Source organism: Chiloscyllium plagiosum, unplaced genomic scaffold (genome assembly GCF_037043375.1).
Source record: "Chiloscyllium plagiosum isolate Xiang-an unplaced genomic scaffold, Cpla_swu_hap1 HiC_scaffold_43, whole genome shotgun sequence".
NCBI lineage: Eukaryota > Metazoa > Chordata > Chondrichthyes > Orectolobiformes > Hemiscylliidae > Chiloscyllium > Chiloscyllium plagiosum.
In genome coordinates, this window is record NW_028270181.1 from 25,541,491 (window position 1) to 25,566,907 (window position 25,417).

The window sequence follows — 25,417 nt, forward strand, 5'->3', positions numbered from 1 at the left end:
CCCTGTATTCCGTGAGATCTAACCTTGCGAGTCAGTCTCCCCAGGGAACCTTATCGAACGCCTTTCTGAAGTCCATATAGATCACATCTACCGCTCTGCGCTCATCGATTCTCTTTGTTACTTCTTCAAAAAATTCAATCAAGTTTGTGAGATATGATTTCCCATGCACAAAGCCATGTTGACTATCCCTAATCAGTCCTTGCCTTTCCAAATACAGTCTGAAGTAACATTGGCAAAGGTAGTTAGAAAAGAAACAACTTGTATTTATATATGGCCATTTAAACAGTGGCCATGGTGCTCCACAAATGGAAGATGGGTATTAAACCAGGAAGGGAAAGATGAGAAGAATGACTTAGACATATGATCAAAATCTGACTCTTTAGAAGATAGTAAATAGAGAAATGGAAGAGCACTTGGGCAGAATTCCAAAGTGGAGCAAAGCTATTAGAAGGTAGCTCTATCTTGGTAGGCGCACAGATGCATATAAAGTCAGAAGACTAAAGTTGTGAAGGATTTCACAGGTGAAGGAATTGTCTAATGCTTTAAGACAAAATCAGAGGTCATACTGAATACACTTGGATACAGGGAACCAGTCCCAGTCAGTGATGATAAAACTCATCAGCAAGTAGGGGTTAGAGAAGTGCAGGAAGTGAGCAGTTACACTGTACACAAGAGAGTTCAAATACTAACCAGCCCTCAAAGACACTAACCCTTCTAAATGCAGTTATTTTAGAGGGAGAAGACAAAGTACAAGATCCTCGACTGTTTCTCACATGACAAGCTCTTCATCCCCGAGATGATTCTTGTAAACGTCCTCTGGAATTTGTGGATTTCTTAAAGACTTGTTCACCCTAATTTCCTAGCCATGACAGACAATAAAAAAGCCAAAAATAAACCTTGCAAGAAGTTCTGGTGCCCATTTCTAGTTCATTAAGAATTCACATCAGTAACGTAGTTAAGCTAATATGAACAGTCCTTGGTTCAGTATGCACTACATTGCCCCATTATAAAACATATACCAATTCCCAATAGTTCTGTGGTTAAAAGAATTTCTATCCTGATCTATTCATTAGATAAAAACAGCTTAATCTGGCAAAATCCTAACTTACCAGGAAACATGTACAGAGTTCTAAATTAAAATATTATTGCCAGATAAAAATGTTCCTTTCCTTTGCACTATATAACTTCGGCTGACTCCTCATTCACATCAAGGAGCATCATTGTAAAATGGCTCAATGTGACCAATTGCATTGGTGATCTGGAATGTATCAACTGAGAGGGTGGCAAACACATATTCAAAAGAGAATTGGATAAGCAAGTAAGGTTTAAAAAAAAAAGTATAGGTCAATGGAAAAAAGATGGGCATGGGCTAGCTCTTTCAAACTGCTAGCAAAGGAATACTTACTGGAAATGCACCAGCTTCATCACAAAATCCTGTAATGTCTTTGCTATTCAGTTATTTTCTTGTTGAGATTATTGAATATTTTTGACTTTGTACATTTATGCTCAATCAGATTCAGCTGATCAATGCTGGGGATTAGAATAATTCTTTTCTGTTTGCCCTCCACACCATCAGAGTGATTCTCAATCAAATCCAAACTTCAGTTTTGAAGGGTCAATGATCCTGAGATGCTAATTCTGTTTTCTGTCCATTGATGCTACTAGACCTGCTGAATTTTTCCCAGCAATTTCTGTTTTTGTTTGCAATTTCCATCAACCGCAGTTCTTTAGTTTCATTTAGACCAGAAAGTATTTTGAAGTAATAGAAACAAACTTCCATTCTAATAGTGGGAAAAGTACAAGAGGCAGTTCTCGCTTATAAAGGAGCACCTTATCACCCACAGCACCATCACCACTGGGGATCACATATATCCAGTCAGATTTTTCTGTGCATATAGTGGCAGGCCCATCTTACATTTTAATCCCAGTTGCTGCCTGTGAAGTTTATTCTATTCTTCAAATTCTTGCACACTGTTCTTGTTTAATTCTCAATGTAACTTTCCCCGCATACACCGGTGCTTTCCATCAGTGAGCATCACAAATGTGCAAAACATCCCCTATCTGCTATCCTATTTATGTTCATGTCCTTAGAACTAGTCATGTTCCTACACTTCCATCAATCTCCTTGCTCATGTAAACCTGATTTCTTGCATTTCTCTGCAGCCAGGACCTTTGCCTGTGGCCCTGTTGATCTTTAAGCCTCCCTCGACTGCTTGCTTTATCATTTGTAAACAGTGATTTTCAGTATACTATGCTATATATTTCGTGACTATTATGTATAGTTATATCATAGTGTCTCCAATATAACCAACATTTTGGAGGTCCTGTAGACACCTCTGCCTCTCAGCCAGAAGCTGCAAGCTCAAGTGCCAGCTCAGGACTTGATGGTCATGGAAGGTGCATTCACAACATGGTCAAACAAGCTAAATAACAGACTGCAAATCCTCCCAACCTACACCAACGAAAGGGGAAAAGAACTTCCTTATCATAGATGTGATAGAAAGAATGAGAAAGTGAGGACTGATAGAGTTTCCAACTTTCTTTCTATCATCATAATCCATAGCTCCAGACACATGTAAAAATGCAAGCTGCCACAGCGATTCAGGCTTTAAATCCGTCACCATATCCAATATTCCAAAACTAACAGCCACAATGGAAATCTAATTTATAACTCACACAAGGAACAATATCATTTCCACTCATGCTTTAACACTTTTCCTAGTTATATTTTAACTAGCTCATAGAATTTTAACACATTTTTATATATAATTATACATTGAGCCCAGGACAATTAGAAAGACATAAACCAAGGGGAACTAGTTAAAAAACATCAGAGCCAAAATACAACTGAAAAGATCACTCATACATTAGAGAACATGTGGACAGATGCTAGATAGCAAAGGGAGATGGGAAGAAGCACTAATGAGGACTAAAAGAGAGAAAGGCTTAAATAAAAACAAGCAGAATAGAAAGATGAGTAGGCACACACAATGAGATGTCACACTGCTAAAAAATCAATTGAGAAATAGACACTGCAAATAGTATAGACAGAGTCAGGATAGAAAGGATTCAATGTACAGACTGTCAATATTGTTGGCAGAATGGAGAGAGAGAAAAACTATTATAAACAATGAGGAGAAGCGCACATATTGCAAAAGTCGTCTTCATATTTTCATATCCTTCCGTTAAAGCGCAGTCTAAAGTAGTGGAAGAATCTGCAAGTTGATTAACATAAGTAACCACAACCATTATTATGCAAGAGTAGATAGTATTAAGCCCAAAAGTGAGAGAACAAATTTATGAGTACCAATAACATTTAAAATGGTGGGGTGAAGGGGTCGAGTCATGGTGCAAAACCCATGTCTCAATTAACTGTTGATGCTTGATTCAAACCATACCTGACTCAATTCTACCCATTATCCAAAAGCTTGCACCATTTGAATAGCGAGAATAGAGCAGGGAGCACACACCCAATTGTAAACAATGAGGACAGAGTAGGAAGGCAAGTATACCCATTATGGACAATCAGGACAGAGCTATGAGGCACACACTGTGAACTATGAAGGCAGAACAGGAAGCCCCTCATCCATTGCAGACAATTAGGCAAGAAGGCACACATTCAGTTATGAACAAAGGCAGAGAAGAAAGCAGACACCCAAGGTGAAAGATGAAATGGGAGCAAGGAGAGAACTATGTAGACAATCCTGTAAATAAGATGGCATACGTGCACAATCAGTAGCTTGCACTGAAAGATAAACACCAAATGGAGGGAGGGTGGGAAACAGAAAGCCAGAAAATAAACAAAGATGGAAGATAGTGACCAGAGTAAAGAAGTAGAAGGACAAACTAGGTTAATTCTGCAGATCTCTACATTACCAGGCTACATCTGCAGATTGTGTACTTTAATCCTTACCTCTCTTTGCTGTGGATGAATAGGCAGGAATGAGAGAAAGAGAGCAAAACAGTGGTGTTATTATATTGCATTAAAAGCTGATCAAACATTCTTAGTGTGCATTAATTAAGTATTTGGAAAAATGGTCTAAGTTCCAGTTACTGGTGCACATGTACTGATACGAAGGACAATTCTGACAACTATGTCAATTGTAAAATCTATTCACTCCAGGGCTCAAATGTGGCACATCAAGATTATCATTCTGTTTTCATGTGGCTTTGTACACAAAGGAACCTAAACTTGTGGCATCCAACAATGATTGGTACTCATAATTAGGGAACATTAACACCCCATACACTTTCCCCACCCTGTGCCAAGTGCTTCGACCCACCAGTGTTATCAAAAATACAGGTACAATATTTCTCACAACTAATGAGTTGAACGTACCTGGGACTTTGCTCCTGGTGTCATTGGTGTGTTGAAATTATTTAAATCCCAAATATAAATTTCAGAATCATTAGCTCCAGAAGCCATTAGATTATTCTAAAGAAAATGTGAAAACAAAATTTAAAAAGTTTAGAAAATTAAACTCAATAATTTAGAACATAGGATCACAAGTAGACCATTCAGTTATTTAATCTCTTCCACCACTCAATTATGAACACAGCTGATCTGTGTCCTAGCTCTTGATTACCATCTTGATTCCATATCTTTCAAAATCCTGACCAAAAAAATGGATTATGCTCAGCACAAAAAATTTCCAATTGACCCCTAGCCTCAAATTTCTTTTAGGTTTCAGTTTCCTACTTTTCTTTGTGTGAGAAAGTGCTTCCTGATAACATACCTGGAAGAGCAGTAATGCACCAAATGAAATAGTTTCCTTCTATCTATCCTACTGCACACTGGAATGAAACATTTCTTAACATTTCTATCAGATCACTTGTTTTGACACTGAAGGGAAAACAAATTTAGTCAATATAAACTTTCCTCTTGACAACCATTTGTGCCCTGGAATCACGCTGCAGTATTCATGCAATATTCCCTCTAAGGGTAATATATCCTTCCTGCGGTACAATGCTCAGTATCTAATGCAATATTCCATTAGATTTTGTGGGCACTCACCAAAGAGAGAAGTTTGCAGAAATTTTAAAACTAATTGCAAAAAACAGCTTCTTTTTCCTGCAACTTCATTGGTCAAATATGTGATGCATGCAGCAATTTCATTTACTAAAGGCATGCAATTATTTTGTCCATGGCAGCGTTTAATTCTTATCATGGAGGGAGAAGGTGATGTACTGCTGACTTCAAGTAATGCAGAGGCCCAGTTTTAAATTCTGGGGTCATGCCTGACAGAATTTAAATTCAATTAAATTAAAATCTAGATGTGATAGCTAGTCAGAATAATAGTAACTTTGATAGTTGTAATTGGCACCTGGTCCAGTAATGTCCTTTGAGGAAGTGAATGTGCTGCCTTTATCCAGTCTGGTCTGCACTACTTTAGACCAACAGTAACGTGGTTGACCGTTAACTACCATCCGAACTACTCTCGCAAGCCATTCAGTTCAAGGGCAATGGAGATGAGCAATAAATGCTGGCCTTGCCAATGACACACATAGGTCAAGAAAGAATAAAACATCACACAGAGGGTGGTACGGGTATGAAATGAGCTGCCAGAGGAAGTGGTGGAGGCTGGTACAATTGCAACATTTATAAAGCACTTGGATGGGTATATGAATAGGAAGAGTTTGGAGGGATATGGGCTGGGTGCTGGCAGGTGGGACTAGATTGGGTTGGGATACCTGGTTGGCATGAACCGGTTGGACCGAAGGGTCTGTTTCCATGCTGTACATCTCAATGACTCTATCTCTTGGCTGCAATCTGATTTGTTATACTTTAGCACCTCACCAATATTTAGCAAACAGAATTGCTATGGAGCCTTTCTTCTCCTTCCCAACACCTTGTTCACATTTATTAAGAGATTGGCTTTCTTATGAGACCACAGCTTTTAAGGCAGCTCCATCTTAACTCTGCCATGTCAGTATATCTCTAATTGCAGTTAAATGCCAAATTGTTTACTGTGGCAAACAGGCCCAAGGAAGAAATGTACTTCACTGCTCGAACACGATGTACAGGTTAAAACTGCTTATCTAGATCTCTATCAGATAGTATCTTATCAGCACAATTGAAGTGGTTTACTGTTTTTCACAATCTTAAGCCTTTATAATCATGTTAATAGTTCTTGGTGTTCCTGTCACTATGCTCCTAGCACCATATTCACTAAAATATTTCCAAAAGTGAGTAAGTGGGTGTGGGAGAATCGAATTTTTAGTTTCTGACAGAGTAATGAATATCAACAATCAGAAATTGTGGGTGTCACTGAGAAAGTTAGCATTTATTGCCAAAACGATAGCAACGAGTTTGTAGTCTGTGTAGTGCAGGTACATTACCAGCGTTATTATAGGAGGAGTGCCACCATTTTCACCAAGCAACAGTGAAAGAATGGCACAATTTTATCAAGGCAGAATAGTGTGAGGCTTGTAGCCGGAAATTTGGTGGTGTTCCCATGTACTGCTGTTCCTGTTCTTCTAGGTGGTCGAGATCATGGAGTTAGAAGGCCTGGTGTCTATCAAAAGTTCATTTTACAACTTTAACACAGAGGCACATCAATAAGACTACCATAGACCCTTAAAGAGCCTCGGGATTACAAGGATGGCTTTCTCTTGCTCGTTTTTTAAAAATTATTCATGGATGTGGGCTTTGGAGGCTGTGATCAGCATTTTTTGTTAAATCCTAATTGAACTTGAGACTGATTTAGATTTAGTTTTAGATTAGATTAGATTACTTAGTGTGGAAACGGGCCCTTTGGCCCTACAAGTCCACACCGACCCTCCGAAGATCAACCCACCCATACCCATTCCCCTACACCTAACACTACGGGCAATTTAGCATGGCAATTCACCTAACCTGAACATTTTTGGACTGTGGGAGGAAACCGGAGCAGCCGGAGGAAACCCATGCAGACACCAGGAGGATGTGCAAACTCCACACAGACAGTTGCCTGAGTTGGGAATTGAACCCGGGTCTCTGGCGCTGTGAGGCAGCAGTGCTAACCACTGTGCCACCGTGCCGCCTATAGAATCCCTAGTGTGGGAGCAGGCCATTCAACCCAATGAGTCCACACTGATTGAACAGCTTACCATTCTATCCCTGTAACCCTGCATTTCCTATGGCTACTCCACCTAACTTACATATTCTTGGACACTATGGGCAATTTAGCACGGCCAATCCACCTAATATTTACATCTTTGGACTGTGGAAGGAAACTGGAGTAGTTGGAGGAAACCCACGCAGACACAGTGAGAATGTGCAAACTCCATACAGATAGTCGTGCAAGGGTAGAATCAAACCCTGGGTCACTGACGTTGTCAGGCAGCACTGCTGACAACTGAGCCTCCATACTGACTGCTGCAGTCCATTTGGTATAGGTATTCCAACTGTTAGGGATGCAGTTCCAGGAGTTTGACCCAGTTGCAATGAAGGAAGAGAAATTTATTTTATAGAATGTCCACAGTATGGAAGCAGGCCATTCGGCCCATCATGTCCACACTGATTCTCCAAAGAGCATTCCACCTAGACCCATCTCCTATCCCTGTATTCTCCATGGCTCACCCCACCTAGCCTGCACATTATGGTCAATTTAGCATCTTTGGACAGTAGGAGGAAACGAGATCATTCTGCAGAAACCCATGCAGACACAGGGAAAATGTGCAAACTCCACAAAGCCCAAGGCTGGAATTGAACCTGGGTCTCTGGAGCTGAGAGGCAGCAGTGCTACCCATTGAACTACCGTGCTGCCCTATTTCTAAATCAGATTGGTGAATGGCTTGGAGAAGAACTCTCATGTAACTGCTGCCCTTGATCGCCTAGATGTAGTACTCATCAGTTTGGAAGGTACTGTACGAGGAACCATGATAAACTTCTGCAGTGCATCTTGTAAAGTTAAGATCTTAGTATTCAGAAAACGCCTTTAGAGGAGTGGAGCAGTCAAAATATTTTTAACTTAAAATAGTACCTCAATTCCAAAATGATGCAGGTATCCAACATCTGCTGATTGTCAGGACAGACAATGTGAAAGTATTTTGGATTATTTCATCAAGATCCTGGTTGGTATTGACCCTTAAGGGAAATGTTCAAGGGAAGTTTTTCCATGCAGAGAGTGGGGGGATTAACTAGGAGAAAGTGAGGACTGCAGATGCTGGAGACCAGAGTTGAAAACTGTGATGCTGGAAAAGTACAGCAGGTCAGGCAGCATCCAAGGAGCAGGAGAATCGACGTTTTGGACATAAGCCCTTCTTCAGGAATCAGAAATTGGGAGAAGCCTGGAATGCACTGCCAGAAGAGGTGATGGAAGCAGGCATGTTGGCAACATTTAAGAGGCGAAGCTCAAAAATGTGTTGCTGGAAAAGCGCAGCAGGTCAGGCAGCATCCAAGGAGCAGGAGAATCGACGTTTCGGGCATAAGGCCTTCTTCAGGAATCAGAGATCTCCTGCTCCTTGGATGCTGCCTGACCTGCAGCGCTTTTCCAGCAACACATTTTTCAGTTCTGATCTCCAGCATCTGCAGTCCTCACTTTCTCCTACAACATTTGAGGGGCATCTGGATGGTTTCATGAATGGGAATAGAGGGATATGGACCAATGGTGGCACTGTGCTTTTACTATGTTGTTTCTCTTGCAAAAATGTATTGCTAAAGTGGTATCAAAACATCTGCTTCAAAAGCTCAAATTTTTGAGCTCCCAAAACGTTTCTTTCAATTAGACAGGAGTCTGGCTCTCTTAGACCGACGTTTTAGTTGGGGTTTGGAACCGGCTGTTGAAGCTGACAGATACAGCTCTCTTTCTCAACTGCAGCAAAAACCATGAGTTCTCTCTCTGCTGCTACCTTGCTTCTCTCGGTGTTCCTTTCTCCTGGACTGGAGCAAAGACAGCATGTGATGAAAGTCGATTTTGCTCAATTTGCCTTTGTTAAGGGTGTGTTTATGGAATATTGGAACAGTTGATGATTAGTAGTTAAGTAGTATATTATGTTATTAAGTATTTCTGTGGAGTTAAAATTATGCCAATTCCTCTTTTTTTTTGTGTTTGCATTTTGACTACTGTAAGAATAAAGTTTGTTTTTCTTAAAGCCTAGAGATGGACCAATCAAATCACATCTGAAACCCAGTTCTTTACACTTGTCTTTAAAGAAAATAAAAAGTTAGAGTCTAGGCTATCTCTTTGATGTATTTTGAGGGGGTTTGCTCTGGTCCATAACATCTGTAAACCTGCACCTCCAATGGCTAGTCCGCCTCACCTGCAGATCCCTGAGCACCACAGTGCAATTTAGCACGGTCAATCCATTACTGAGCATGTGGGAAGGATTTATCTCTCTCTACACCGTCCAGCCTCTATCATGACTCTTTTTAACCTTCCCCTTTCTGACGAGGACACAGCAGTCCCAGGTTGCAGATAGACTCCTTTCTTGAATCCCATTTGCAAGTTGAAGAGTACACAAGTCAGGAAACAATGCAGGACAATGTAATACAACCCTAAGCACAAGAAATGTTCATATGCTGGGTCTTTAACATTATAACCATGAATGGGATTATGTTCGTAATTACCCAGCATTCATAAGTCAGACATTCATAAATCAGTGACCCCTTGTATTCCCAACTTGCCCAATCTATCTACATAACTAAAGTTCCTTGTTGCTGAAATATGTCAAGACATATTTTTATCCAACATTTCACAGAACAGTGTAGGTGATCATTCAGGATTTGTTCCAGTGAAACTGCTTGCAAGAGGAAATGCAATCTCAATACCTGGAAAGGATTAAAATCCAGTCCTCGAACAGGACCTGCATGCTTCTCACTTTGTCCAATGATGGGATCACTTCCCAATTCAAGAATCTGCTCTGCATTGTAAAGGGTGATGGTTCCTGTATCTCCACCTGCTGCTATGACTCCATTGGAGCTTGTGCCATAGTTACTCCAGATCAGCTTGTGAAATCTGTAACAGTTACCACACGATTTACTTTCCTTTCCCAAAATTCAACAATTAAACTTTTGCCCTCATCCTCATTACCATTAGTCCACCTGGCCACACACCCATTTGCAAAATATGGACCACACTGGAGACTGGCCAATATAGTTACTTAATATTGTTCCAAAGGTGTATTAAACAATGGTGCAGCTGCAACTAACCTCTTTTAGACAAGAGATCATTAGCTTGTGAATAAGGACCTACATTTCCATACACAGAAGAAAAAGTGTAACAATGTACCCTAAATAGGAATATTCACACATACATTTTACCAGTAATAAATACAAGTTATCTCATGAATCCTAACCTCATTTGTTTATGTATAAGTGCAGACAATTAAAAAATAAGTTGTCTAATTTTATTACCAAGCATTTAGGCACATGCATCAAGAACTCACCTACTGGTAGCAGGTAAGCTCCCTCGCAATTTTGCATCCAGTGAAGGATCTGAAAAATCGAGCTCATAGATCTCCAGCGCAGCACTTGTGCTAAAGGTAGCATCCAACTGTTGAGCTGAGGTACCTGCAGTTTAAAATATGCTTCAAATAAAAACTGATACATTTACGTAATCATTCTCTAACGTTACTGTACTAAGGACACTGAGCAGTTCATAAATGCCATGAGACTTGTAACAGTAGACGCTGAGAGATTGTTTCCTCTGGTCAAGGAATGTAAAATGATGGGATCAGCCTTCAGATAAGGGGCCAATCATTTAAGACTGAGATGAAAAGAAGTTACTTCACTCAAGGGTCGATGGAATTCTCTACTCTAAAGGGTTATGGATGCTCCACCACAGAATACATTGAAGGCTGAGACTAATAGATCAATGGTCTCTCGGGGACTCAAAGGATATGTGGAGGAGGCTGGAAGGTGGATTCAAAGCCCAAGATTGCAATAATTAATTTGAATGGCAGAGGAGGTTTACTGGGCCAAATTGTTACTCTGCTCCTCTACCTTAAGTCTTATATATAACCAGGGGTCTTTAAACATTGAGCTGAAAACCCATTCAAGTCATCAGGCATTGTACAATGCACAAAATCCTTTCTTGTCTAAAGGTTGTATTCAATTCAGCTCAATCTGTAAGTATAAACATCAGTTCTGGTTGTATGAACCCAACATGAAGTAAGTTTAGATTGGTCACAATTTCAATTCCAATGATTGGGGTGACACCGAACGGTCCACTACTTGTCACCTTAAGGGAGGAAAAAGCTATAAATGAAATTGGTAAAGTCACATTCATGCAACAGTGGTTAACCATTTGATATTGGTTACAGGGGGGTCAGGACTGGCAGTTAAACCTCCATGGTTTTTCAACTTATCGAAAAGACAGAGAGGTGGGCAGAGGGGGTGGGGTTGCCTTGTTAGTTAAGAACAAAATTAAATCTATGGTATTGAATGACATAGCGTCGGATGATGTGGAGTCTGTGTGGGTGGAATTGAGGAACCACAAAGGCAAAAAAAACATAATTGGAGTTGTGTATAGACCTCCTAACAGTGGTCAGGACCAGGGACGCAACATGTACCGGGAAATAGAGAAGGCATGTCAGAAAGGCAAGGTTACATTGATCATGGGAGACTTCAATATGCAGGTGGACTGGGTAAATAATGTTGTTAGTGGATCTAAAGAAAGGGAATTCATGGAATGCTTACAGGATGGCTTTTTGGAACAGCTTGTCATGGAGCCCACAAGAGAGCAGGCTATTCTGGACCTAGTGCTTTGCAATGAACCAGACTCTATAAAAGATCTTAAAGTAAGGGAACCCTTAGGAAGTAGCGACCATAATATGATAGAGTTCAGTCTGCAGTTTGAAAGGGAGAAGGCAAAATCGGATGTAATGGTGTTACAGTTGAATAAAGGTAATTATGAGGGCATGAGAGAGGAACTGACTAAAATAGACTGGAAGCAGAGGCTAACCGGGAAGACAGTAGAGCAAAAATGGCAGGAGTTTGTAGGTATAATTGAGGACACTGTACAGAAGTTCATTCCCAAGAAAAGAAAGATTAACCGGGGAGGGATTAGACAACCTTGGCTGACAAAGGAAGTCAGGAAATGTATTAAAGAAAAAGAGAGATCCTATAAAGTGGCTAAGAACAGTGGGAAATCAGAAGATTGGGAGGTATACAAAAGCAAACAGAGGATAACAAAGAGTGTAATAAGAAAGGAGAGGATCAAATATGAAGGTAGGCTAGCCAGTAATATTAGAAATAATAGTAAAAGTTTCTTTCAGTACATAAGAAACAAACGACAGGCAAAAGTAGACATTGGGCCACTTCAAACTGATGCAGGAAGCCAAGTGATGGGAGATAAGGAAATAGCAGGAGAACTTAACAAGTACTTTGCGTCAGTCTTCACAGTGGAAGACATGAGTAATATCCCAAAAATTAAAGGGTGTCACGGGGCTGAGTTGAGTATGGTTGCCATTACGAAAGAGATAGTGATAGAAAAGTTAAAAAGTCTTAAAATTGATAAATCTCCTGGCCCCGATGGGATACACCCTAGAGTTCTGAGAGAGGTGGCTGAGGAAATAGCAGAGGCATTGGTTGAGATCTTTCAAGAGTCACTGGAGTCAGGAAAGGTCCCGGATGATTGGAAGATGGCTGTTGTAACCCCCTTGTTCAAGAAAGGATCAAGGCAAAAGATGGAAAATTATAGGCCAATCAGCTTAACCTCGGTTGTTGGTAAAATTCTAGAATCCATCATTAAGGATGAGGTTTCTAAATTCTTGGAAGAGCAGAGTCTGATTAGAACAAGTCAACATGGATTTAGTAAAGGGAGGTCATGCCTGACAAACCTGTTGGAAAATTTTTTGAAGAGGTAACAAGTAGGTTAGACCAGGGAAACCCAGTGGATGTGGTCTATCTAGACTTTCAAAAGGCCTTTGATAAGGTGCCACACGGGAGGCTGCTGAGCAAGGTGAGGGCCCATGGTGTTCGAGGTGAGCTGCTGGGATGGATTGAGGATTGGCTGTCTAACAGAAGGCAGAGAGTTGGGATAAAAGGTTCTTTTTCAGAATGGCAGCCGGTGACGAGCGGTGTCCCGCAGGGTTCGGTGCTGGGGCCACAGCTGTTCGCATTATATATTAACGATTTGGATGAGGGAACCGGGGGCATTCTCGCGAAGTTTGCCGATGATACGAAGTTAGGTGGACAGGCAGGTAGTACTGAGGAAGTGGGGAGGCTGCAGAAGGATCTTGACAGGTTGGGAGAGTGGTCCAGGAAATGGCTGATGGAATTTAACGTGAGCAAGTGCGAGGTCTTGCACTTTGGCAAAAAGAATAAAAGCATAGACTACTTTCTAAATGGTGAGAAAATTAATAAAGCCAAAGCACAAAGGGATCTGGGAGTGCTAGTCGAGGATTCTCTAAAGGTAAACATGCAGGTTGAGTCCGTGATTAAGAAAGCGAATGCAATGTTGTCTCTTATCTCAAGAGGGTTGGAATATAAAAGCAGAGATGTACTACTAAGACTTTATAAAGCTCTGGTTAGGCCCCATTTGGAGTACTGTGTCCAGTTTTGGTCCCCACACCTCAGGAAGGACATACTGGCACTGGAACGTGTCCAGCGGAGATTCACACGGATGATCCCTGGAATGACAGGTCTAACATATGAGGAACGGCTGAGGATACTGGGATTGTATTCGTTGGAGTTTAGAAGATTAAGGGGAGACTTAATAGAGACGTACAAAATAATACATGGCTTGGAAAAGGTGGATGCTAGGAAATTGTTTCAGTTAAACGAGGAGACTAGGACCCGTGGACACAGCCTTAGAATTAGAGGGGGTCATTTCAGAACAGAAATGCGGAGGCATTTCTTCAGCCAGAGAGTGGTGGGCCTGTGGAATTCATTGCCACGGAGTGCAGTGGAAGCCGGGACGCTAAATGTCTTCAAGGCCGAGATTGATAGATTCTTGTTGTCTCGAGGAATTAAGGGCTACGGGGAGAACGCTGGTAAGTGGAGCTGAAATGCGCATCAGCCATGATTGAATGGCGGAGTGGACTTGATGGGCCGAATGGCCTTACTTCCACTCCTATGTCTTATGGTCTTATTGGTGCTGAGGCACATTGCTGGGGAAAACAGAAAGAACTTCACAGTGTGTGAAATAAAACTAACTCATTGGCTAACTGGCTGGCTTAACCTGTAACAATTGATATTAATGAAGAATAATCAGTTGGAAAGTGAATCAATTTTCTAGTGCATTATCTCACTTTCTCCTAAATATATACTCCAAAAATTATCTTGTAAATTCACACAATGTAGGAATGAAGCAAATATTATTTCTTAAAGCATAATTCCACACAAAGACATGAAGCATGCATTTCATTTCAATAATCACAATAATTGATGATTACTACTCATTCCAAAGCAGCAACAGTTTATTATAATTTCAGTTTCGATAAATTGTCTGAAGTTACCTGTAGCCAAATAGAGTGGATGGTGAGAAGCAGGACTCCAGGACTGAATGGCTGTCCTCTCAATCTCCTTGAGCTTCATGTTTTCTAAATGACCCTATGAACAAATCAAAGCGATCATTAAAAAGCACCTGATGAGAGACAGCACACAATGTTCTGATAAAGAGTGATTGGTTGCAAGCATGAACTGTTTCTCTCACTATGCTGCTGCCAAAGTGCCAGCATTTCCCACCTTAATTTCAGATTTTTGGCATCTCTCGTATTTTGCTTCAGCTACTTATGGAAGATTATGTGCAGCTGGAAAATCCAGTATAGTTTCAGGACCAGCCTTTCATTATTAAAAAAAAAGTGTCAGATAAAATATGAAAATGTAAAATGTCACTGGCTGGATGCATGCATTTATAAGTTGATCATCAACTGCATGTATTGAAAGCTTTCTAAAAATAACTTTTCAAAGCAAAAGGACATTGGTATTACAGCTAAAATGTTGCATTTGAGGTGAGCACAAGCTACTTGGCAGTGGCATCAAGGCTGAGGTCAGAGTAAAAACATACTGTATTTGATCTAAGAATACAGAAGGAAACTGCCACGAAGCAAAAGCTCCCTCACTCTCTCAGAATTTTTTCCTCAAAAACTACGAGTTGAAAATCCACCACAAGGCTTCAATGTTGCAACCATTAAGGTAGAATTCTAAATCAACCCCATTTCTCGGTGGAAAAGATAAAATTATCAGACAATACTGCTCCAATGAGAAACCCTGCAACTAGCAGCTATTAAACTTTTACAGATTTCTGTAATTTTACTTGAGTGTGTGAAATAAAACTAACTCATTGGCTAACTGGCTGGCTTACATCTTAGACCAACTTGTACACAGCAGTGTGATTATTAATTAAATTGGCCATGTCACCGCCCTATTAAATTTAAACTCTGTTGTCACCAGCTGGAGTTGAGAGAGAGGACAGTTAACCTGTCTTATCTTGGGCACAAAAATTTCATTTCAATGTAAAGACATATGGAGAGAAATTAAGTTTGGAGAGTGAGTTCCTGCGATTTAAATATTCATCAGCTTTCAACAGTCAAGTGGGATATCTGTATATTCAAGAGCGAACAGGGGAATACCATTTAAGCAGAGTGAAATCTATATAAACAAGCAAAAGAATACACTTATTGAGAAATCATAATTTGAATACAAGGGCATGTGTTTAAAAAAATGGAAGCCTTTTCAGTGCCCTTACTTTATAGGTTGCACTGTCCTCTGAATTGGCAGCCTTTACAGAAACATTAAACAGAGAACAATCTGGTCACTAATAAATTCAACTGCATTTATTTCAATGCAAGGGGCTTAACAGGGAAGGCAGATGAACTTGGCATGGTTAGGAACATCGGACTGGGATATCATAGCAATTACAGAAACATAGCTCAGGGATGGGCAGGACTGGCAGCTTAATGTTCCAGGATACAAATGCTACAGGAAGGATAGAAAGGGAGGCAAGAGAGCAGGGGGAGTGGCGTTTTTGATAAGGGATAGCATTACAGCTGTGCTGAGGGAGGATATTCCTGCAAATACTTCCAGGGAAGTTATTTGGGTGGAACTGAGAAATAAGAAAGGGATGATCACCTTATTGGGATTGTATTATAGACCTCTTAATAGTCAGAGGGAAACTGAGAAACAAACTTGTAAGGAGATCTCAGCTATCTGTAAGAATAATAAGATGGTTATGGTAGGGGATTTTAACTTTCCAAACATCGACTGGGACTGCCATAGGGTTTAGATGGAGAAGAATTTGTTAAGTGTGTACAAGACAATTTTCTGATTCACTATGTGGATGTACCTACTAGAGAAAGTGCAAAACTTGACCTACTCTTGGGAAATAAGGCAGGCAGGTGACTGAGGTGTCAGTGGGGAACCATAATTCTATTAGATTTAAAATAGTGATGGAAAAGGATAGACCAGATCTAAAAGTTAAAGTTCTAAATTGGACGAAGGCCAATTTTGATGGTATTAGGCAAGAACTCTCAAAAGCTGATTGTGGGCAGATGTTCAAAGGTATAGGGATGGCTGGAAAATGGGAAGCCTTCAGACATGAGATGATGAGAATCCAGAGAAAGTATATTTCTGTCAGGGTGAAAGGAAAGGTTGGTAGGTATAGGGAATGCTGGATGACTAAAGAAGTTGAGGGTTTGGTTAAGAAACAGAAGGAAGCATATGTAAGGTATAAACAGGATAGATCGAGTGAATCCTTAGAAGAGTATAAAGGCAGTGGGGTACACTTAAGAGAGAAATCAGAAGGGCAAAAAGGGGATATGAGAAAGCTTTGGCAAATAGAATTAAGGAGAATCCAAGGGGTTTGTACAAATATATTAAGGACAAAAGGGTAAACAGGGAGAGAATATGGCCCCTCAAAGAACAGCAAGGCGGCCTTTGTGTGGACCTGCAGAAAATGGGGGAGATACTAAACGAGTATTTTGCATCAATATTTACTGTGGAAAAGGATATGGAAGATATAGAAAGTAGCGAAATAGATGGTGACACCTTGCAAAATGTCCATATAACAGAGGAGGAAGTGCTGGATGTCTTGAACCACATGAAAGTGGATAAATCCCCAGGACCTGATCAGGTGTACTCTAGAACTCTGTGGGAAGCTAGAGAAGTGACTGCTGGGCCTCTAGCTGAGATATTTGTATCATTGATAGTCACAGGTGAGGTGCTGGAAGATTGGAGGTTGGCTAACGTAGTGCCACAGTTTAAGAAGGGTGGTAAAGACAAGCCAGGGAACTATAGACCAGTGAGCCTGATGTCGGTGGTGGGCAAGTTGTTGGAGGGAATCCTGAGGGACAGGATGTACATGTATTTGGAAAGGCACGGACTGATTAGGGATAGTCAACGTGGCTTTGTCTGTGGGAAATCATGTCTCACAAACTTGATTGAGTTTTTTTGAAGAAGTAACAAAGAAGACTGATGAGCGCAGAGCAGTAGATGTGATCTATATGGGCTTCAGTAAGGCGTTTGACAAGGTTCCCCATGGGAGACTAATTAGCTAGGCTAGATCTCACCTTGCTACAGGGAGAACTAGCCATTTGGATACAGAACTGGCTTAAAGGTAGAAGACAGAGGGTGGTGTTGAAGGGTTATTTTTCAGACTGGAGGCCTGTGACCAGTGGAGTGCCGCAAGGATTGGTGCTGGGTCCTCTACTTTTTGTCATTTACATAAATGATTTGGATGTGAGCATAAGAGGTATAGTTAGTAAGTTTGCAGATGACACCAAAATTGGAGGTGTAGTGGACAGCGAAGAAGGTTACCTCAGATTGCAACAGGATCTGAACCAGATGGACCAATAGGCTGAGAAGTGGCAGATGGAGTTTAATTCAGATAAATGTGAGGCGCTGCATTTTAGGAAAGCAAATCGTAGCAGGGCGTATACACTTAATGGTAAGGTCCTTGGGGGTGTTGCTGAACAAAGAGACCTTTGGAGTGCAGGTTCATAGCTCCTTGAAAGTGGAGTCGCAGGTAGATAGGATAGTGAAGGCGGCATTTGGTATGCTTTCTTTTATTGGTCAGAGTATTGAGTACAAAGGTTGGGAGGTCATGTTGCGACCGTACAGGACATTGGTTAGGCCACTGTTGGAATATTGCGTGCAATTCTGGTCTCCTTCCTATCGGTATGATGTTGTGAAACTAGAAAGGGTTCAGAAAAGATTTACAAAGATGTTGCCAGGGTTGGAGGATTTGAGCTATAGGGAGAGGCTGAACAGGCTGGGGCTGTTTTCCCTGGAGTGTCGGAGGCTGAGGGGTGACCTTATAGAGGTTAACAAAATTATGAGGGGATTGGTTAGCATAAATAGGCAAAGTCTTTTCCCTGGGGTTGGGGAGTCCAGAACTAGAGGGCAGAGGTTTAGGGTGAGAGGGGAAAGATACAAAAGAGACCTAAGGGGCAACGTTTTCACACAGAGGGTGGTACGTGTATGGAATGAGCTGCCAGAGGAAGTGGTGGAGGCTGGTACAATTGCAACATTGAAGAGGCATTTAGATGGGTATACGAATAGGAAGGGTTTGGAGGGATATGGGCCGGGTGCTGGCACGTAGGACTAGATTGGGTTGGGTTATCTGGTCGGCATGGACAGGTTGGACCGAAGGGTCTGGTTCCATGCTGTACATCTCTATGACCACTTACTTTAATGAATTTCACACATGCAGAACTCTGGTGTTTATGTTGCTACTCACAAACTCAGTTTCAGTGATCTGGTGGATCAGGAATTTTTAGAAGCACCCATCTGTCACCAGGTAGTTTATCAGCACACTATGGGTAAAGAAAACATACTGACGTCTCAACATTAACACTCCTGTGGTATTCTTAACTGATTGCAATTCATTTTTCCCACCAATGCTACAAGATCCAGCAACTATTAGTATTTCACCAGAACAGTAAAGCAGTTCAAAATGCATCCTGCAGATTCTAATTCAAGCTCAAAAGGACAATTTCTATCTTTCTAATCAACCTGTTCAGAGATGTTATTACACACCTCTGGAGCAGATAGAACTTGAACACAGCCCTCCTGGTCCAGTGGTAGGGACACTACCACTATACCACAAGAGAGCCCGCAAAAGATCAAATTCTATAACCATTGCACTGATTGTTTTTACAAAGCTCCAGCATTGTAATACATGAACTAATTTTTTTTCTGCATATTCAATAATTTGGCTTTGCAAAATGTGGTCAAGGGTTGTTAAGTGTGGTGGAGGGAGCACAGAGAAGATTGGCCAGCAAGATATCCTGAAAACAAAATTCAAAGGAAAGTTTCAGGCAGTTTTTGATGATCCTAGGAGGAGACTGTTCATAGAAAAGTAGTTGTAAGTTCCATTTGCTCACGTCTCTGCGATTATTAACTTGAAAGTTAACGAACATTTAAGATACAGACTTCATGAAAACACTGTCTGCAAAACATATGCAGAAAGCCACTTTTCCAGAAGCTAGTTATGTTCCAGCTCTTGAGCACATAAAAAAGCCATGCAATGCTTGTGCAGCATTTAAATTCATAAGTTGACACAGCTCATTCCAAAAAGTGAACTAAAATAGGAAAACGTTGTTCATTTACTGCATTATAAATGCCAATAAATAGGCTGAAAAGTTTCACAGGGATACTCAGGTTGATATTGATCACTGATTCATGGGTATGTAATCAGATAACCAGAAAGGACAGAGACCAAGGGCCTGAATTGAAACTGCAACATAACTTATGTCAAAGTCACATGGAACAAGCCGCCCTTTTTCAACTGAGAGGAGACTGTTAACAAGATCAGAAATAGTGGGAAGGTGCAATTTAGAGTTCCTCAGGGAATCACTGAGAAATTACTGGCACAGTTTTATCTTTGAGCAAGCACATTATTTTCAAGGAATCAGTGGTCCGATCAGATAGATAGACAGACAGAGATGATTTGTGGCATTGTTCTGATCCCAAGCTGACTTCAAGGCTAAGTCTTTACTGCTGAAGTCAGTTCCAATCCACTACAAACTGCCTCACTGCCTGTGGCATAAAGGATGAAAGAGATACCAGTGAGCTGAGTCACCTTGCTAGTGTTGCGGTGATGTGGGCGAACACAAGTAATTCTCTCCATTAACAGGCTGCTGATCAAAGCCAGCCTGTCAGAAATGCTGAATGAAGTGGTTGTTTAATAAGAAGTTAACACAAGTACTTCTAGCATAAATAGAACTGCATCCTTTACTAACTGAGACAAAAACATTGTGAAGTTCCCTGTGATTTTGCCTCCAATATTATATCTTGAATGATGTTCTAAAAGTCAAATATTGGAAAACACTGACTGGAAACTAAATATAGCGCTGAAGTATGAAAAGCAACACAGGATTATAATTTATGTGGTACAACAGTCCCAGTCGAGCAGGATGTGGCACTTAAGTATATGCAACACAATAGGAGATTCACATGTATCTCACTTTTATCAATCCTTCAGTAAATTATATAGAATAGGGCCATTTAGTCCAATTGAATAAACCTTCACAGTCAAGTAACAAATCCTCTATTCCCTTTCTAAAGTACTAATTTGGCTTCCCCTTAAATACAACTATCCTATTCACATCACATACTCCTTCCTGCGGACTTCCAATGCTGCACCGAAACATTTATTTCTTCGCACACTTGAATGTGTAAGACAGTTAGATTCCCAGAGAAATGCAATATCAAAGCCATAACACCTGAAGACTCAAATGTTCTCTGAATTAACAGATTTTACAGGGGTTTGGCAAGACCACACCTGGAGTAGACACATAGTTTGTCTTCTGGCTGGAAATAGGTTCCCATGTAAATGAACCTATTACAATCTCAATGTCATTTCCTGCATTATTCCCATATCTCTTGATGTCTTTGATAAATTTCTCGATATTAATCTCTGCCTTGAACATACTTAATGGCTGAGCATCTATAGCCCCTGGGGTAGAGAATTCCAAAGATTCACCCACCTTCAGTGAAAAAAATCTTTGTCTCAATCCTAAATGGCTTACCTCTTCCTCTGAGACTATGTGCCCTAGTTTCTCCAGCCAGGGGGATCATCCTTCTTACATCTACCCTGTTGAGCCCTGTAGAATTTTGTGTGTTTCAATGATATCATCTCTCATTCTAAATTCTACAGAATGCAGACCCAGTCTCCTCATCTCATGAATTAGTCTGATGAACTCCCTTAATGGGAAATATATTCTTCTTTAGCACGGAGATGAGGACAAATTTCAGAAATTTGTTGTAAATCTTCAGAACTGTTTATCCAGAGGGTTGTGGAAATACTTAGGTTCAGATTCACAGATTTTTGGGTTTTCAGGCAATACTGGCTTTCGCATGAAAGGCAGAAAGTGTTATTAAGGCAAATGATCAGCCATCATTGTAATCATTGGTGTAGAAGAGGTTGTCCAGTCTACCCCTGCTCATAATAGTATAGACCAGAGGTGGGGAACCTTTTCATGTTGGAAGGCCGCATTATGTTAGTTGTAATCTAATAAGGCCACATCCAAGAAACTTCAATTATATATTCTTCAAAATTCACATTATTTTGGAAAAATCTAACTACTATGTACTAACTAAAAAAATGGAAAAAAAATGTTAATTCTAAAGTTAACTAACCTTTTAATGACTTTGTTGTGACTGCTTTTTGTAGGAAAGCATTTGAATATTTGGTTGCAGCATGGAGGTCTGCAGTTTTAGCTGATCCTCTAGGTGGGTATCCGTCATTTGTGACTTTAAGGGCGTCTTGATTTTGGTTAAGTAGGAGAATGTAGATTCGCAGCAATAAGTGGTTGAGAAGCAAGAAAGCATTTTCCGTGCATGTTGCCGAAGGCATGGGTATTCCATTGCATTTTTCCATATTTCAATTGGATCTTTCTTAGCGTCAAATAAGGACTTTAAAATGTCATCTTCTAAGAGCTCAATTAATTCCATCTGTAGTAGTTTAGGAGCCTTATGACTTACCAATTTTTTAATTGTGACAGTCAGTCTGTAAGGATTATTTTGTTGAATTTTCTTTTACTCTCTGGTATTTTAAATACATTCATTTTAAGATTTTAAAAATAAAAGATTTGTTTTGCAAAATTTGGATTCATTCAAAAGGCCCCACACAATGGCCTAGAAGGCCGCAGGTTCCCCAGCCCTGGTCTCGACAAAGTTCTCATATCTAGCTTGAACAGCAATCAATCTTTGAAGTTCAAATGTTTACTTATCAACACACACATCCAATTTCAGCAGAACGTATTGTTTAACTAAACAATCTACTACTCCTACTCTTGTACAAGAGTACAGTTTATGATTGACCATTTACCAGCAGTTTAAAAACTTCTTTGTGATAACATCCCTGCCCATCACTACAGGCCGTTCTGCTATAATGCGACAGTTGCGTTTCTCTGCAACCCCTGTGCTATAGAAAATCATACTGTACAAGATTGCGCTCTACAAGATCACCATACCCATTCAGTAGAAAGTTTGTGTTGTCCAGACAATTTCACAATTTGTGTTAACAAAACGTGCTTTATGCCAGAATGACCGTATCTTCTTTTCCGTGTTTGTAAAATGCACAGTCTCCCGCTTCCACATTACAGCCTCAAACTTTGAATTGATTCATTTGCTACAAATGTTCAGATAACAAAATAATTGGAGAAAAACAGCAAGCTAACCATTTTATGTCAACCGCTAAATCATTTATTAACACAACCACCTCACTGAAATAAGAGGAAACCATTACTATAGGAGAAAGTTAGCAGTCAAATCATTCAAATTAATTTAAAACCTTTTAAGCTGCTTTTCTCCACAATAATTAAAATTTTTAATATTCAAAATGAAGATGACAAGTTTTCTGCCAGCATCTTGCATTTATTTAAAGCTCCACTCTTAAAGGAAAACAGTATCCTTGCCCTTTAAAATGAGGAGATATAGGTCATAAAATGGAGAACAAGGGACACAATCTCAGAATAAAGGCAGCCCATTTATGATGGAGAGGAGGTAGAATGTCTTCGCTCAGAGGATTATGAATCTTTGAATTTTTATCCAGAGGGCTGCACAGCCTCAGCTGAGTACACTCAAGACAGAGATCAATAGATTTCTAGGTTTTAAAGATATCAAAGGGATATTGGGTTCATGCAGGAAAATGGTGCTACGCAGTTCAGCAATGACCATATTAAATGGCAAAGCAGGCTCATGGGGCCAACCTGCTCCCATTTCCCTACATACTCTGTGCATAGGAAATGAAAGGGAAATGGAGGAATTAAAATTGTGATCAAGGAGGTGGGTTAGAAGAAAGATTTTGAAATTAGGTACAACAAAAGGTGAACAGAATAGGCTTGTTAAAAACAAAAGCAAAAGCACTGCAGTTAAAAAAGGTAGTCGTCAATGGTGGAGAGAAGGGATGTTCCCCAATAATTAACCACATCTGGTTTCTTTGGAATCCAGATGTGGATAATTATTACATTCATTATTTGTAAATTAAAAATTAAATACTTTAATAAACACTTATTAGGCATTCAAAGTTTGGGAGAAGATTTGTAGCTCGGGTGCTCGTTGTTGTGGTTCTGTTTGCCGAGCTGGAAATTTTTGTTGCAAACGTTTCGTCCCCTGTCTAGGTGACATCCTCAGTGCTTGGGAGCCTCCTGTGAAGCACTTCTGTGGTGTTTCCTCCGGCATTTATAGTGGCCTGTCCCTGCCGCTTCCAGTTGTCAGTTTCAGCTGTCCAGGTCGATGTGTTTGTTGATGGAGTTTGTGGATGAGTGCCATGCTTCTAGAAATTCCCTGGCTGTTCTTTGTTTGGCTTGCCCTATAATGGTAGTGTTGTCCCAGTTGAATTCATGTTGCTTGCCGTCTGGGTGTGTGGCTACTAAGGATAGCTGGTCGTGTCGTTTCGTGGCTAGTTGATGCTCATGGATGCGGATCGTTAGCTGTCTTCCTGTTTGTCCTATATAGTGTTTTGTGCAGTCCTTGCATGGGATTTTGTACACTACATTAGTTTTGCTCATGCTGGGTATCGGGTCCTTCGTTCTGGTGAGTTGTTGTCTGAGGGTGGCTGTTGGTTTGTCCTAGTGGTCGCAGTAGTCTGGCTGTCAGTTCTGAAATGCTCCTGATGTATGGTAGTGTGGCTAATCCTTTGGGTTGCGGCATGTCCTCGTTCCGTTGTCTTTCTCTTAGGCATCTGTTGATGAAATTGCGCGGGTATCCGTTTTAGGTAGTCCATAGAATCTGGGGGTGTTGTTGCTTTCAGGTTTCATTCTTTGTAGGTCCGACCTGGTTATCTGTCCGTTTTTTTGTAGATTCCTCAGTGTGTTATTTATCCTATTGGTGAGCTGTGGGGTGGGGTCAAACTCCCTCTTTTTTGTAGGTGTTGGTATCTGCAAGTAGTTGTTGTGCTTTTTGGGTGTACTCTGCTTTGTCCAGGATGACCGTCATTCTGCCTTTGTCTGCTGGTAGTATGATTATGTTCTTATAGTTTCTTAGTGATTTTAGTGCTTCCCTCTCCTTGGTGTTGAGGTTATGTGTTTGTCTTTTCCTTGTTATCAGGGGTACGATATTTTGCCTCACTGTTTGTTGTGTCTCTTCTGTCAGTCCATTGTTCCCGAGTGTGCATTCTAGTGCTGCTAGGAAGTCTGCTGTCTTGGCGTCCCTGTGGTTGCAGTTGAGTCCCTTGGCCAGTATTGTTCTTTCCGTGTCTGTGAGCTGTCTGTGGGAGAGGTTTTTAACCCAGGTGTGTGTTGTGGTGTCCTCTTTGTTGTGTGTTAGTTTGGCCATTTTTTCTTTTAGTGCCGTGTTTGACCCCACCCCACAGCTCACCAATAGGATAAATAACACACTGAGTAATCTACAAAAAAAAACAGACAGATAACCAGGTCGGACCTACAAAGAATGAAACCTGAAAGCAACAACACCCCCAGATTCTATGGACTACCTAAAGTGCACAAACCAGACATCCCACTCAGACCCATAGTATCACTACCAGGGACACCATCACACAAACTAGCTAAAGAACTACAGCAGAAACTGAAACACCTGATCAGCGGATCCAGACAATCTATACAATCAACACAGGAATTCTTGGACATCATCAGGAATATACACATAGACAAGGAAGAAACTATGGTCTCATTCGACGTAACGGCACTGTTCACCTCTATTGACAAAACCCTAGCCAGAGAAACAATAACCAACCTGCTGGACATACAGAACAGACAACGGGACGTTGAACCTATCAACAAAGACGGCATACTTAAACTACTGGACTTGTGCCTCACAACACACTTCACATTCAACAACCAGATATACGAACAAATCAATATACCATGGGCTCACCGATCTCTGGACTCATAGCAGAAGCAGTAATGCAAACGTTGGAACAAACAGTCTTACCACAAATTCAACCCAAACTCTGGGTCAGATATGTTGATGACACCTTTGTAATCATTAAAAACACAGAAATAGAGAAAACACACCAGATCATCAACGCCACACTCTCAGGAATCCGATTCATGAGAGAAGAAGAAAAGGATAACCAACTCCCATTCC

The 25,417-nt window shown here is 40.7% G+C and overlaps 1 protein-coding gene across 4 annotated transcripts in view; it reads right to left on the reverse strand.

Moving 5' to 3' along the window:
* The window catches only part of LOC122541782 (protein transport protein Sec31A), a 91,297-nt gene that overhangs the window by 59,770 nt on the left and 6,110 nt on the right, over window positions 1-25,417 (reverse strand). For 3 of the 4 annotated variants that reach the window (XM_087982427.1, XM_043678751.2, XM_043678753.2), the window contains exons 2-5: window positions 14,383-14,476; window positions 10,369-10,492; window positions 9,752-9,938; window positions 4,340-4,435 (exon numbers count right to left, since the gene is read on the reverse strand). In XM_087982427.1, the coding sequence (XP_087838553.1) occupies window positions 4,340-4,435; window positions 9,752-9,938; window positions 10,369-10,492; window positions 14,383-14,461 (486 nt within the window). In that variant the 5' untranslated portion in view covers window positions 14,462-14,476. Of the gene's footprint in view, window positions 1-4,339; window positions 4,436-9,751; window positions 9,939-10,368; window positions 10,493-14,382; window positions 14,477-18,602; window positions 18,679-25,417 lie in introns of all 4 variants that reach the window. The other variant, XM_087982426.1, reaches the window with a different exon arrangement.